Genomic DNA, 17409 nt, shown 5'->3' with positions numbered 1-17409 from the left:
GGTGGGCGTATTAGAAGACTGTAAGGCTCACCCAGTGGATGTAATAAATAAATAAATAACAGTTACAGTTACAGTATAGTCAGTTGTCACGATTGCTTAATATTAATATTAACACGACCTTAAACAATTTCAAATCAACTTTGTATAGATTCTTTTGTTCAATTTATTCAGATTAATAACAGCATGGCATGTATCATTGCACATGTGTACAGATTATAAGTGTACAAATCTTTCAAATTTAAAATATTACTGTAGTCTATTTATTAAATAACTAGTATTGTAGTTTTTATAAATTTTCTTACTAATAATAATATATTATGTAAACGCGTGTCGTGGCGGCCTTTAATTGAGGCAGCGTTTTATAATGTAACCTTATTATAATGTATTTTAAGTAGATATAAATGTATGCTTTGTTGCTTGTCCTTAAATAAATAAATAAATATATGATAGTACATTACATACCGTTCGTTTATTTTCTCGATGTCCTCTACAAAAAGGTAGTCTGGAAGAGATTGCTTAGCGATAAAGTCGTTTCTCTTATCACTTTTTATTTCTTGGTACAAGCAAAAGCCAAAAAGCGAATACAATAGTATTTTTAATAGCAGTATCCTCATATCAGTCAACTGTCCACTGCAAACATAGGTATCCTATTAGAGGTTATGCCAGTAGTTGCCACGCTTGGCAGGTGAGTTGTCAACTGCAGTTAGACTTTGGTAATGTTTTTAGAGGGACGCTGCTGCCCTTCGACCATTAATGTTTTAGTCGCTTCTTACGATACATAGTCTTTTAAAAAAAAAAAAAAACGTTCAGGCTCAATTTTTTACTTTGTCACAGCAGTAAGTACTTTATATTATTAAATATCAAAATAAATCAATTCAGGATGGTTTCCAGGGGGAACCGCGAGGAGGTCGACCTGACAGGGTATATTGCTAGCAATGAGGCTACTAATCCCTATTACTAACAACCCCTTCTCCCCAACGCAGGCGGGGTTAACATTTAATTTTCACCCATTATAAAAAATAACAAGTATATGTTTACCAGAGGGAGACTTTGTAAAAAAGTCGATTGCTTGAGTACCTCTGTCCCATTCGTGTTTCAACCGTGAAGCAGTTGTGTTTGCATGGCTGTGTTACGGTTCGAAGGGTGGGATATGGCGTGAGTTTACTGGGTACAGAGGAATAACATCTTAATCCTCAGAATGTCAACGCATGGGGGGTATCATGGGCGAAACAGTATACTCTGTTATGTCCATGGTACTGCTCATGTCTATAGGCGACGGTTACCACTTTCCATCAGGTGGGCCGTCAGCTTGTTTGCCATTCTAAGTATTATAAATAAAGTAATTTAAATTGTTAAAAATTAAATGGGTATAAATAAAAACATACCTATACTAAGGGCGGGCGTAGATAGGTGCGTGGGCGAGCCGTGGGAACTACGTGGGCATTGGTAGAGTACAAAATACTGGTTGTGTTAGTGAATATTACTGCATTATTAATGACACTGCTTATAATATTTTAATCCTTATTAATATTATACATAGATGTCAAAATGGTTATGTTTATTTCTTAACATTTTATTTATTTATTTATTTAACTCTTTATTGTACCAAAAATATAAAAATAAACAATGGCGTATAAACAATTCAACTGTAAATACAGTAGCATGGAGTACAGATCAAAATATACATATAGGGGGAAAAGGGATTGTTAGTAATGGAGACTGAGAATCCCATTGCTAGCAATATACTCAACCAGGTCGATCTCCTCGCGGTTCCCCCTGGGAACTATCATGGTTAATTCCTGATGCATTCATCATGATGAGCTAACTGGCCTGTTTTCATCCTCATCTATCACCCTTTACTGATGCTCCGTCAGCGTATCCCGTTAAAGCGCAGGTGGGGTTACCATTCCATTTTCACCCATCAAAAAAAATATATACATATAAAGGTACAAAAGGCGATCTTGTCGCTGCGGTAATCTGTTACAGACAACCTTTGGTTAAAGGAGAATATATGGAGGAACATTTTAGTGGTTAAATCAATTAATATGAAATTTTTTATATATATATTTGGGATGAAAAAAGATAAGGCTGCTTTTTGTACACATTTCCTTATTAGGTGAACAAAAGAAAAGTCAAAAACTTTTTATTAGGTTTTAACAGTCCACTGCTGAACATAGGCTTCCTCCATAAAGGGGGGGTTTTGTCCATAGTTTCCACGCTTAGCAAGCGGGTTGACAACTGTAGTTAGGTTTTGATAATATTTTATGAGGGACGCTGCCTATCCTTCGCTTATTAATTTCCCTTAGTCGACACGCACGAGAAAGGAAGGGGAGTCCATTCTATGCCGAGACCACACGGCTTAATATCTAGTTGCAATATATTCCAATGTACAGTTAGTAATACCTTTTTGAATATTTAATCATCGTAAAGGAGATTCTAACTTCACCTATATTTTGTTTGTGTACCTTTTACGAGCTCTCTGTTTTTTGTATGAAAATTTATATATATATATATATGTGTGTATATGTATATTTATTGCTACTGATAGTTCCATATTAATTTTATTACATTGCCGTATAAAATCAATTTAATTTGTAATTTTTTTTTAAACCACGAAGGTGGCAAATAAGCATATAAGTGGCCCGCCTGACGGCTTCAATACTAGGCATGTCCGTGCGCGTTGCCGTCCCTGCAGAAACCTTAATACCTTAATACCCTTTTTGAGGAACCCCATACTGTAGTCTCTAGGGAAAACCTCGGCAGGTAGCTCATTCCACAGCGTGAGCGTTCGCGGGAGAATATTCCTTTCATCGCCATCATTTAGGTAGTTTAATAATCTTATTGATGTTATTTTAATACAATATCATACAAACATTTAGATGTAATATAGTCGATTTTAAAGAGATAAAAAGATAATGTTCTGGAGAGCGAGCGAGATGGAGATATAAAAGCGTACACGTGTGACAGAGGCAGGTATAGTCGTGTTTAACGCCCGAGGCGTCGGGCTATTCAGCAATGATGATATTGCACCTAGCACCTTAATTCGGACAAGTGATCTGTAATTTAGACTCGTGAACCGTATTGTTATGCAAATAAGGTTGGAATTGGGTCGGTTTATATTTGCAGGTTTCTAACTGCGAGGTGCATTACTTTATCATGTGGTGAACAAAATGAAGTTATTACAGATCGTGTAATGGGTTTTAAATGTTATCGAAATTATGGTGGACTAGCTTTTACCTGTGACTTCATCGTTAACGAATAAGATTTTTTAAATCCGCATTAAATTTAAATCTACGAAGTATCAATTTTTTTTATACAACTTAGAATGGCAAACAAGCTGACGGCTCACCTGATGGAAAGTGGTAACCGTCGTCTATAGACATGAATAGTACCACGGACATAACAGAGTATACTGTTTTGCCCATGATACCCCCCATGCGTTGCCATTCCTGAGGACTCAGGTGTTATTCCTCTGGACCCTGTAAATTCACGCCATATACCACCCTTCAAACCGAAACACAGCCATGCAAACACAACTGCTTCATGGTAGAAATTTACGAAAACTAAAAATTTATTTAATTTAAAAGCCATATTCACATGAGGGCAACACCGATATTGGATGTCTCATTGTAATTAATACGTAATTTCCGTTAGTAATTCTATAGTTTCAACATTTAGTAAGCATCGAAAGCAATTAAAATAATCTAAACGTTAAAGTGAATTAACCGGCCGGGCGTACCATTTCGTTAATCTGCTATTAAAAGACCACTATAATCGTCGGTTAATCGAGATCAAACAGAGACATTAGAGACGGGTCGCCTACAGCTACGAATAATACACACGAATCTAAAGTTTCTGGCTGGAAACACTGAAGACCAATGTTTTGTATTTTTTTTCTCGAGTTTCGGAAAGGCAAAGAGACTAGGCACATACAGCTGTTTTTTTTTATACAACTTAGAATGGCAAACAAGCTGACGGTCCACCTGATAGAAAGTGGTAACCGTCGCCTATAGACATAAGCAGTACCATGGACATAACAGAGTATACTGTTTTGCCCGTGATACCCCCCATGCGTTGCCATTCCTGAGGACTCAGGTATTATTCCTCTGTACCCTGTAAATTCACGAAAGCTGTTGCCATATGGGTGGTAATTTGATTTAAAATTTTCTATAACTACTTTAGACTCTAACATCAGTATTTGTACAAATGTAATAAGCATATTTATATCGATTTGAAAGTGTCTAAAATTACAAGATTTTTTTAGTTAAAATTTATTTGTATTCATAATTATTTGGTGCTTAATGTAATGTTAAGATTTCATATTGAAACCAATAGTAAAAATGTGTCTAATAAAAAGAATAATTTAATTTTAAACGTACAGTAAAAAGAAATATACATTTTAATATTTATGAGTAAATGAGAGAATGATATAGCATATAAAGAAAAAAAATCGTTGTGTGTTTAATTATTTTAAATAAACACACAAAAAAAAAAAACTAGTTATTAAAAATGTTAGACCGTTGCGCCTGCGCCGCTCCACAGTGCAGCTTAGTACCAGTTTGTTTGTAATAGTCCAGAGATATTAAATTACGAGCAGCCCCGGGTCAAAAGCGATTCTATACAATTACATCTTGATTACAGTTTAACCTTCAGTTAATTACGGGACTGTTTGTGTTCCTTTTTTTTTTTAATTTATCACCGCGCGAATTTCGTATCGGACGGAGAGTTTATTGCGGCATTAGTACTAAAGTAATAACGTCTATTATTATACGAGAAGTTATAAATATACTCGTAATTCAGGCATTTAAACGGATGACGTAACGGGAACACGAGTTGAAACGTGTACACATCGCTTCACACCGCGTTAAATCGATCGTTAAAACGGACAATCGATTAAAAAATGCTCGATGCCTCTCGATGGATCGAACAATATCTCATTTTGTGAAAAGAATAGCGGCGCGGCGCGAATGTAAAACAATCGAAACATAATTCTATCGGAGTCTATGTGACCCCGGTGACCCCGGAGCGGCCTGGCCGAGACCGCCCACCCCTATTAGGTATCGGCGAGATAATAACTGTTTCCAAAGGCTTTTACTAGTGAAATTAGTTCGGTCTAGCTTTTAAATATTCAACGCATTAATTAATCTACACATTTTGTTATTAAACGTTTATAGATTTATATAAATAAAAATAAATAATTAAATGTGTTTCTAAACAAGTTCTCATGAAGTAAATAATTAAAAATATATTTAGGGAAAATCAAGATAATTGGTTTTTTTTTGTTTTTTTTTTAGGCAACTTAGACTGGCAAACAAGCTGACGGCCCACCTGATGAAAGTAGTAACCGTCGCTTATAAACTAGAGCTAGACTCATGGACTTAACAGAGTATACTGTTTCGCCCATGATACTGTCCACGTGTTGCCATTCCTGAGGACTCAGGTGTTATTCCTCTGTACCCTGTAAATTCACGCCATATCTCACCCTTCAAACTGAAACACAGCCATGCAAACACAACTGCTTCACGGTAGAAACACGATCAAGAGGTGGACGAGCAAACGACTTTTGTACAAAGTCTACCTCTATTCTAGAATAGAATAGAATAGAATTTTATTGCTAACTGTGTACATACATATAGCAGTAACCATTGCTTTGAATTTGACATCAGTATCAACAGTTATACCCTACCGGGCATGCAACAATTTGAGAACAGGTAATTATATTAACATCGAAACATTCAAATGCTATTACCATTACTCGATTACAAATAAATAGGAAATATTTGACAATACAATTAACAAGACAAAGAATAATCATAACCAAATTAAAATAAAATAAACATAATTTCGCTTACATGTCAATTATTATTAATTATTAATTTAATAAGTTTTAAGATTAAAGTATTCATTTAAATTATAAAAAAACATTATCAAAAAGCCTATAGTCTATACTATATATATAGTCTATATATAGTATATATGGTAGTCTATACTATGCATATAATAGAACCTATATAATAAAACAGTACAGGATATGTCCTGGACTTAAATGAAAAAAAAGTTAAAAATTATGATTCTTTATTGTACACAAAAGGTTATTGAAATGTAAAAACAAACATAATAAACAAAGGCGTGCCTTATCTCCAATAGAGACTTCTTCCAGCCAATTCCAATGTCTTTACAATTGAAAAGTGTACCGATAGGTATAAATAAATAAATAAATAAATAAATAAATAAATAAATATATATATATATATATATATATATATATATATATATATATATTTAATTAAATACATATATATATAAGTAAATACATATAAATAATGATTCTAGCAAGTGTAAGTGTTATCTTATTATAAAGTACCCGTAACCGGCGAGCGTGTACGAGTGATGAATGTGGAATAATATGCAAGAAACTGCATATTCTGGCAACAATTTTAAAAAGATCTTTTTTCCGACGTCTCGATGGATTTTTTTTACGTAAAACTTGAGCCTATTCAACCACAACCTCAATTGACGACAAAGATATTTAAAAAAAAAAATAGTTTAGTTTGGTTATAACCAAAACGTGGATATAGTTTGTCGGAATAAACAGACTATATTTCTTAAGAAGTGATTTAAAACTATATATTTTTTTAACCTTTCTTGTAAATATACAATTTTAAAAATAACGCCCGCATTGTAACAATCTTTCTCCGCTTTCACGCTCTATTTTTTAGCAGTTATTCCTAGTATCAATAAGAGTAAAAAAAAAAAAAAAAATAAGAACTTACCACACGTTAAAAAAAACCGGTCACTACTCTATGCCTTACCTGAAAATAAAGATGTATTTATTTAAACAAAGGGCAACACAAAGCGGTTTCAATTGCATTATAATCTCGGTGTATTCCAACCGAGCATCGGTCGACTGTTAACTGCTGTCAAGGAAGTATGGCATTCTTAACAATGGATTATAATAATTGTCTATTTAGCAAAAATGCGACATATTTATGACACTCCGAAACCCGTTTTGTCAATAGTAGAGTAGCAATGTCAAGTTGTGAAAAGAAACGTTTATTGTTTCCTAGGATTTGCATATTGTTATTCATTATTCATGTAACAAAAGACGCAGTTAGAAGGATTAAGACCCAAAGATAATATAGACGCCATACGCGGTCCAAATATTGTTGAAGAGTATCAATTTATGAATGGTTTGAAGGGAAATGATACAGTTATATTCCTATATTTATGTAGGTTTATATTCATATGTATGTATTAATATTGTATCTTTCAAATATATATGTTCTTAGTTTTTTTTTTATTAAAATAACTTTCGCTTATAATAAAACAATTTGAAATTCATAAGTATGTATCTATATAATATAATTTTACCTTTTGCTATTAAATTGGTTACACAGGTTACACTCTGGGTTTGTTGCACGCGTCCGTGTAGCCTTACTTCAGGTTGCAGCTGAAAATCAGTGCTTTGCTTTTAAGCAAAAGTATCACTGAGCTGTAGCCTTTTTGGGTCACTGCGACACACTTGGTGAAAACATATCTCCAATATTCATTTTTTGTTTTATATGTTGTTTTATATTTGAAAAAATGTAAATAATCAGATTGTATCATTTTATTTATTAATTTACGTGTGTCATAAATGGCTCAAATAAAGTGTTTATCTATCTATCTATCTAAATTCTTGGTAAAAAAATCTGGTTGCTGGAGTTATACAATTATAATAATATAATATAAATTAATATCTATTAATACAATTGCAATAATTTAATTATTATATTTACAAATTTTGATGTCATATAATTTATTTTGGAATATAAATATATATAAATCAATTGTTGTTCACTAGTGTCGCTAAAACTCATAAAGGCTTGGCCGATTTAATTTTTGATTTGTTTTTTTGTTTCGTTATAATACAGGAGTGGTTTAAAGGAAAAAAAACCAGAACTATAAGGTTCAGGTGAAAAATCGAATAATCAAAAATAGGTATTTTCATATGGGAATCCCTATTTTGTATATTTTTTTATAGATGGCGTTGTGAGTAGTAAAAGTAAAAAAGAAGCTAGAAAAAAACTATAAGGTTAGGTTGAAAAATTAAAAAACTAAAAATAGGTAATTTTGTATGGGAATCCCTACTTTGGATTCCTTTTAATAGATAGCGTTGTGAGTAGTAAAAGTAAAAAAAAGAAGCTAGAAAAAAACTATAAGATTAGGTTGAAAAATTGAAAAACTAAAAACAGTAATTTTGAATGGAAATCCCTACTTTGGATTACTTTTAATAGATGGCGTTCTGAGTAGTAAAAGTAAAAAAAAAAAAAAAAACTAGAAAAAACTATAAGGTTTAGCTGAAAAATAGAAAAATTAAAAATATGCAATTTTGTAAGAGAATCGCTACTTCAGATTACTTTTAATAGATGGCGTTATAAGTGTTACGAAGTATATCTGGTTTTTTAGTAAGACATAAACATTTCTTCATCATACCAACCTATGCCGATATTCTAAGAGTAATTTCTTATTTTACTATACTTGATATTATTCCATATAGCCAAACGTGTTGGGTCAAACATTGGCCGCCACGTTGTCCATACATTGCGCCGGACACCCACACTACAGCAGGCTCTAACACTTTAAGTGCTGTGTTAATATACGCTTACAATGCTCATGCGCATTCAAATACGGTTAGCATAAAAATCATAGTACAAAAGACGTTTCCGAGTTACGATCGCGTTAATAGACCAGGCGTGCGGTGGCTTGTGATGGTAATGGGTGGTATATGGTACTTTTTTTTTATTCAACCCATACAGCGGTGAGTCATGGACAAGACAGGTGTGAAGGACTGGGGGTTGTTATATAAGCTCATTTATAAAACTTATTATATATAGTTTGAATACCACAGTGCCGCCGGCCATTCATATATCTCGCAGTTTGCCGGGCCTCCTCCCATGGGGTCTCAATCGGCAGGCGAAGACCGCGTTGAGCGAGCCGGTTGGCTCAAATGTGATGACCATCTAAAAGCCAGAACTTATAGTGCACCCGATGACACATGCGTAGTTACGCATGGCGTAAACAAACCACCAGAGAGGGGCCAAACAGTCCCGGACTGGTTTCTCTGTTCCCCCGTCAGGGAATGTGCGAATTCCCGAGATTATTATATATAGTGTACAGTACTTCGGCCATACCATCCCGAATGAAAACTGTATGGAACATCTGATTGTCCAAAGGTCGGTACGGGGCAAACGTTCTCAGGGTAGATTACCAACGCGAAGGACTGACCTTATCAAAACGGCCACACAGCAGTATATTGTGGAACGCTCTCGCTCGGCTGCGAACAGAAGTAGATGGAGACATATTGCGAGAACCTCGATCGCGAAGGAGGGCCTCATCGACGATCCACTATCATTATAAAAACCACGACCACTCTGTCAAGAGTATATGACTGAAAAGAGAGAGAGAGATAAGACTTATACTCTGGATTATAAAATGATTTCGAAAGTAAAAATTATAAATATAGAACATTTTGATCACCTTATGCTTGTTATAATAATTTATTACTTTACTAAATTAAAGATTTATTTAGTTTTATAAGACAGTATCCAATGAGTTTTTAAGTCTTTTGTTTTAAAAATATTTAAATTTTAAGTTAATTTATTCAGATGGTTTTTTTTTTCCATCAGGTGGGCCGTCAGCTTGTTTACCATTCTAAGTTGCATAATAAGAATTGTCAGTAATTAAGTCTGCTTTTTTTTTTATGGTGCAGAATGTACCAGTTTTGTCTATTTCTCTATGAACAACATTTACATATAAGGCGGGATGTACACACGCTGTATCGTTGATAATGATCGCTCAAACAGTCTCGGGCGAAAGTCTCCGAGTTTCCAAATTAGCACTTGTACGAGTTGGATTGATAGCGAACGAATTAGCAGCTTTTGTTGGTCACAACACTGCCACTCCGCCACACGCCGCATCACTTTCAGGGCTGTCACAACTGAGATATTTTTATCTTTGCATATTTTTTTATTAACTCGCGAATTCACGTGATCGGTCTACGTTGGTTGATATATCATTCATTATAACGAATACTACATATATATTTAAATTTCACGATATTGGTCGGGCTGTCAAAGCGCTAAATATAATATAAAATAAACAAATAAAGGAACTCAATTTCACATTTATATTATTAGTAAGAATTTAAAAATTTGGGACAAAATTATTTATTTCATGGAGTTTTTTATTTCACTTTGGAATTAAATCCTATTAAAATAAGTTCAAAGCTGACGACGATACATTAAAAATAGATATGATTTGTGAATCTGCTTCTTGTTATGTCAGTTAATAATCGAATATAGCGGATCCCTGTGCAGATTTTATATGAGCTTCGATGGAGCCGGTTTTAAATTGAAATTTTGAAAATCGAACTGTTCTCTTGACATGGTAAATTGAACACTTTTACAGTGGCATAAAGTTGATTCTCGTTTATTAGTATCATTATTTTTTTTTTATAAAATATAATAAGCAAAGATAACATCAAACTCCTAAAAACAGAATCAAGAATTTTAATTCATCGCCGTAGATTGATAACAATCATAGTGAGAAATATAATATTTTCATCGTCAATTTACGAGTATGAATTTTGGTGTACGTTAAAATTATTATAATGTCTAAGAAAACGTTAAGAAATTATGATAAAATTATACGGTACGTATCTTTTTTATCTTTTAAAATAAATAACTATAATAATATGAATTTTAAAACGTCCATGAATGACATGTTTTAGATACGAGAAGTAGTAGTTTCACAGAAATTTGTTTACATAAATGTGTCTTATTGTATTGGTGTGGGAGTTTTTAATGTACTCATACCAATTATCCAAGTTTAGTATACGAGTATCATACTTGTAATACCTTATTTTGGTACTAGATGGCGTTGTGTACATATTGCGTCCAGTGATATTTTATTATGAAGTATAAGGTTAGTTTGTCAGCTTTATGTAAAAAGATACTTTGTTATTATAATATATATAATTAGTTTTGTTTGTATAATATATAATAATTACAGTTGAAACGAGTCTGTTGGAGTTCCACCAAAAGCAAGTGTCAATGACAATTTATCCGTAGATGTTTTTAACTAACTTTAAAAAAAGTTCTCAATTTAATAATTTTTTTTCTATATGCTATGTACCGATTTCGTTGACATTTTTTTTCAATCGACAGAGTTTATGTCTGCGACATTTCCAATTTGAATTTTGTCTCTTTTCGGGATACAATGATTTAAACAATATTTTTTTATGCAATTTAGAATGGCAAACAAACTGCCAGCCTAGCTGACGGGAAGCAAAAAAGGAATGGTAACCATCGCTTATAAATATAAACAGCGCCATGGACATAGTAGAGTATGACGTGTCGTTTATGATACCTTCCATACATTGCCATTCAAACAATTAAGATGTATAAATATATAAATTCATACTTTTGCTACCTTATTCGATGACAAATCGCTTTTTAGCCGATGACACGGGTAGCTCGCTGTTGGCAAATATTTCGAATTTTTTATTCAATTTCCAATCTTACGATTCGCTAGCTACTACCATTATTTATTATTATTATTTAATATATAATCAAGATCCTTGGTCACGTTACGTCCATAAATCATTTTATATTACAATTTTTACAAATTTATTTCTGACCAGTAACGTGGAGTGGCTCACCGGACTTTCTGGTTAATATTAAGTTATATTTTATGCTAAATATGGAATTATGTACATTTTTAAATAAAATAAAAATATATAATCATTAAAATATTTTAAATATTTCTTTATATTGTGGAACTTTTACTTTAGTTACGTCCTTATGATCGTTTTAATATGACCCGTGTATATTTAATTATATTACGCTTGCTTTTACATGTTATTTCGACCGCTTGACCATTCCGGTCATGTTTATAACTGGGATAAATTTTTTTCCATCCCACGTGGCACGTGGATACAAAATTTCGTAGTGATTGGTCAAGCCGTTAAGACGTTATAAGGTAACAATCAAACTCACTTTTACATTTATTATATTAGCATGTTCTATAGGCGACGGTTACCACTTACCATCAGGTGGGCCGTCAGCTTGTTTGCCATTCTAAGTTGTATAAAAAAATTTGTAAAATGTAGTTTAAAGTATTTACAACTAACTATATACTGCGGCCTCACTCACGTGATTTATTATATAAAGAAAATGTGTGAGTTAGGAGTTAATAGTTAGGTTAGAATGTAAACTACCTGTGTACCAAATTTCATTCAAATACGTTCAGTAGTTTTTGCGTAAAAGAGTAACAAACGTCTATCAATTAATTCTCTGTTAAAAACATTTAAATACTTCGAACCAAGTTTTAATTTCTTATATAGCAACACAATATAATATTCTTATATCTTTCATATAATGTACTATATCTCTCTTTTCATTTAAGAGCTTGCTCTTGTCGTTGCAACTAATTCATGCATCTTCCTCCAGCCAGCTCTATCCCAGGCCATATCCTTTATCTCCCTATACGACATGACGCCTAGTGTTTCCTTTATCTGTCCCATGTAGTTATTCCTCGGTCTTCCTCTTCCTCTTTTGCCCTCTATCTTTCCTTCTATTATGCTCTTAAAAAACCGTCATCTCGTATAAGGTGGCCCAGCATTTTGCCTCTTCTATTCTTTATTATTTCAACCAATGATAAAACCAACCAATTATATACTATATAATTGACGCAAAAGAAAAGAAATTGATCACTCATTCAAATGAGATTTTTTTTTATTTTTTTTTTATTAAAAAACAATTAGTGGCAACCCTAAAACCATTTAGCGGTGCCCATTACAAGGTGTTCCGGTTCGATGGTGTTCACACCCACTTTTCCGGACCCGATCTGAGAATACGTTCGTAACTATATTACTTTTGTTTGTTCTGTCAATATGTATGTGGCGGTGGGCACGCTCTCTTTTTAGTTTATCAATAATTTAACAGGAAAAAATTACATTATTTCAAGCAATTAATACTCTTTTTTTATGCCACAAAAGTGGCAAACAAGCGTACAGCTTGTGTGATGCTATTAAACTATTATTGTCTCTTTTTGTGCTAAAAACCTATTTTTTTATACCACTCAGGTGGCAAAAAAGCATATAGGTTGTCTGATGGTAAAGGGTCACTGTAGCCTATGGACGTTTGCAACACCCCTAGGTGTCACGTGCGCGTTGCTGATCCTGAAGAAACTTTAATATGTCTTTTTGGAAGAACCCCATACTGTAATCTCCAAGGAAAACATCGGCAGGTAGCTCAATCCACAGTCTGAGTATTCGTGGGTGAAAATTTCTCCGAAACTGTACTGTACGTGACCATTTTGGTTTTAAGGTGTAAGGATGAATTCCATGGCGTTGGCGAGCGGTACGATAAGAGGTGGCATAGTAATTAATACTTCAATTGTTATAAGCAATATGAGTTAAATTAAAATATAAAATTAAACAATTAAATGACACTAAATATTATCATACAAGCGTGTGGTCCCGATATAGAATAAGCCACTCCTTCCTTCCCCATAGGTGTCGTAAGAGTCGACTAAGGGACGACGAGGAATGGCCAGCAGCGTTCCTCTTAAAACATCTCCAAAGCCTAACTGCGGTTGCAAACCCGCCTGCCAAGCGTGGCAGGTACTGGCAAAACTCTCCAATGTGTCAGGTCAGGTCAACCTCTACGTGGTCTTCCCTGGAAACCATCGTGTTGAATTCCAGGTGTATTCATTACAGACTAACTAACCCGCCTTTTCATTCTCACCTATTATCACTGGTGTACCGCCAGCGTATACCGATAGCGCAGACGGGGTTACCATTCCATTATCATGTATTAAAAAAGCTATCTCATGAGTGTACATTACAGGTAACTTATAACCAACGGCAGGCGCAGGGTTTAACTGCTGTACCATTAAATAGTTAGTTATGAAATTATTAAATTAATGAATGAAAATCGAGCTATTTTTAAACCAGACTTTGTACAAAAATCGTTTGCTTGAGAACCTTTGTCCCACTCGTGTTTCAACCGTAAAACAGTTGTGTTTGCATGACTGTGTTTTGGTTTGAAAGGTATCCCACCCCTGGCGTGAATTTACAGAGTACCTGAGTCCTCAGGAATGGCAACGCATGGGGGATATCATTGGCGAAACAGTACACTCTGTTATGTTCATGGTACTGCCCATGTCTATAGGCGGCGGTTATCACTTTCCATCAGGTGAGCCGTCAGCTTATTTGCCATTTTAAGCTGTATAAAAAAAATATTTTGGAATTATATCGATTCGATAACATTCGAAAATTTGAATTTGAAATTCGAATCCCAGCCGAGCCGAGTGAACTTTAAATTTATTGTCTTCTCTAAACATCTCATTTCGTCTTCAAATATCTGATGTCAAAAAAAAAATATGGACATTGACCCCGATCAGACAGGGTTACTGAGAATCTCTCTCGCTGTCGATTTCGAAGCGAAATCAGAAACTGATGAAATAATAACTTGGCCAATCGATAAACAATATTTATTACACATATCAGAGTAATCAGTATACAACTTCACAAGATCACTGGGTCAAACAGTAACGAACAAAGACTATAAAAACTTATCTAAAATCTCTTTACTATGATATGGGTTTAAGATTTGTACGCGCGGATAGACATAAATTAATCGGTAATGCAATTACAATCTTACACTCACATGATACAACTCACAATCGAATGGCACCATAATAGACCTAGCCACAATTGTATCGCATTAAAATTTATCGGTACATTCAATTATAGACTTTGAAATGTATTTTATTAAGTTACAAAATTGAATTAGCAATTTTAGAGTATCGCATTGCAGCTCTCCTAGTCACAACGTTGTGATAGTGTTTCACACACAAGTTTATAAACGCTTATTGTTTTTAGATTAATTCGACGATAAGTTGTGTTCTAGCGGTTCGTATATCGATTCTCGGCTATGTAAATATGGTGTTTTATTATATAATTAACGGTGTAGTAATAAAAGGTTATAGTTTACACGCTTTTGAGATTTCGTCGTAGTGTAATTGATTTTTTTTTATTCGAAACGACGAGAAAGTCAAGTGAAATTGAAACTAAAGGCTATTGTGTTATTAAAATTGGTTTTTGTATGTATGTATATATATATATATATATATATATATATATATATATATATTGCATAACACACACGATTTCCACGGCTGACTTTTGGCCACTACAGAATATTAGTGTTTTGCTCTTTTGAGAGCAAATTAATAAACTGAGTTGTGACCATTTTGTGTTGCTATGGCAAGCGTATAAATAGAAAAAGAAATTTTGCTTTTTTTGTATATGTACTCTATTACCTTTTATTACTTTTTCTAGTCAACAGACATGCCTGTTGTTGTTTGTGTGCCGTAACTAATGCAAAGTATCTATCTATCTATCTATTAGAAATTTCTCTCATTAAAACACCATACAATATTATAACTTACGAAAATATGAATTTTGTAATGTATTGAAAGCTTATTTATTAGGTGTCTCGCGATTACCTCCAGCCATTTGCGTAAGTCTCCACCAGCGGCCGACCCTAGGGTCAGTTTGCCACAAAACTGTGGTAATAAGGTGCCACATTAATATAAGCCGGTATCAACTCGTGGGAAAACCTTGTGTACCGTTTGACGCGTTATATAGAACGATCTGTAATTGCAACGTACGGACAGCAAATAAAACATTAATATTTATGTTTTTATCAATAATAAAAGCCGACTCCCAATAATAGTGCAAAAATGCAATTTACCAGAGGGAGACTTTGTACAAAACTCGTTTGCTTGGGTACCTCTGTCCCATTCGTGTTTCAACCGTGAAGCAGTTGTGTTTGCATGGCTGTGTTTCGGTTTGAAGGGTGGGATATGGCGTGAATTTACACAGAGAGGTACAGAGGAATAATACCTGAGTCCTCAGGAATGGCAACGCATGGGGGGTATCATGGGCGAAACAGTATACTCTGTTATGTCCATGGTACTGCTCATGTCTATAGGCGACGGTTACCACTTTCCATCAGGTGTGCTGTCAGCTTGTTTGCCATTCTAAGTTATATAAAAAAATGTAAGAATTTTTATTAATTATTATTTACAATTAAGTTTACTTGATTTATTTAAGTAAACTCAATTGCAAACAAATGTGTTATTTATTTATTTATTTATTAATTATTACATGTATGTGTACATGGTGGACTTAATGCAAAAAGCACTCTCTCCCAGTCAACCCTAGGGAAGTGTCAGAATAATTGATTGAATTATTGATATACATACATACTAAAATTACATATATAAACGATAAATATATATAAATATATTGTCATAATAATACCTGTTAAAAGTTCCACTAAGTGAAAGTTACGACTTTTTTTTACATGAATTATGGTATACTTTTTGTTTTTAATTATTACAATTAAGTAATTATTTTGTTTTGTAGTTATATTATATTTAGAATATTTTATTTTGTAACTTTTAATTTTTGTATTTCAAGTTTAGAGAGAGAGAAAGATAAGGGTGAGAGAAAATTTGTTTTATTTGGGTTTTGGTAACAGTGCCATACATACAAACAAATTGTATGAGTGTAACACGCGGCGTTATCGCTGAAAACAATTATTAGTCATCATTTTTAGTTTAGTTTAAAATTAAAAATATTAAATTTAAAAGAAAATATTGAAATCTTTATGCTTAAATCACAGAGTAATAATAATAATCGGTTCTAACCGAATGTAGCAATAACTTTGTAAAGAAAAAAAATATCAATGTTAATGCATCAATCATTTAAATATCACTATAAAATACTCAATGACTTTATACAAAATATATATTTATACACATTAACAATTAGACATATTCACACGCTTATCATCGACTACTCAATAGACGTTACCCGTGATCGCTTCATTTAATTCAAGGTATATAAAATATTTATTTATTTTTTGCCGGGCACCGAACATTTATAGATCAATTATTCGAAACAAAAGATCGTAACACCCATGACATTTACGAACGTACGATCTCTTTTGAAAGCAATTTACTCGCATCGACGTATCAATTGTGAATCAAATCGGTCAATTAAGAAAACCCACAGTGATTATGAAACGTAACGTTTATTTTATAATAAAAATTATTATAAGCGTTTAAAATGAAATTGTTCACTTTTATGTTGTCGGTACACGCGATTGCCTTTTTATATGAAATCATCATCACGAAGGGTTAAATTGGTATAGGATTGTATTGATTGTGATCATTCTCAGTTTATTTATGTGCTTTGATTAAACTCTTGTATTTATGAACTTTTTAATATATTTGTGTTTAAAAAGTTTTCAATTAAGGATTTTTTAATGCATTTTTTTATTAATTTAAAAC

At 33.3% G+C, this 17409-nt stretch overlaps 1 protein-coding gene across 2 annotated transcripts in view; it reads right to left on the bottom strand.

Annotated features, from left to right (window-relative positions):
• LOC113521143 (knirps-related protein-like) overlaps positions 1-17409 on the bottom strand; it is a 116655-nt gene that overhangs the window by 72552 nt on the left and 26694 nt on the right. Inside the window, exon 2 of one of the 2 annotated variants that reach the window (XM_052894062.1) lies at positions 9268-9430. The exons of the other annotated variant lie outside the window; for it this stretch is intronic. Within the exon in view, the coding sequence (XP_052750022.1) occupies positions 9268-9342 (75 nt within the window). The 5' untranslated portion in view covers positions 9343-9430. The remainder of the gene's footprint in view (positions 1-9267; positions 9431-17409) is intronic. 2 annotated transcript variants of the gene reach the window in all.

Source organism: Galleria mellonella, unplaced genomic scaffold (assembly GCF_026898425.1).
Source record: "Galleria mellonella isolate WM207_F2 unplaced genomic scaffold, CSIRO_AGI_GalMel_v1 utg19, whole genome shotgun sequence".
Classification (NCBI taxonomy): Eukaryota; Metazoa; Arthropoda; class Insecta; order Lepidoptera; family Pyralidae; genus Galleria; species Galleria mellonella.
The sequence above is the reverse complement of the archived record's forward strand: the minus strand, read 5'-3'. Positions and strand labels throughout refer to the sequence as shown.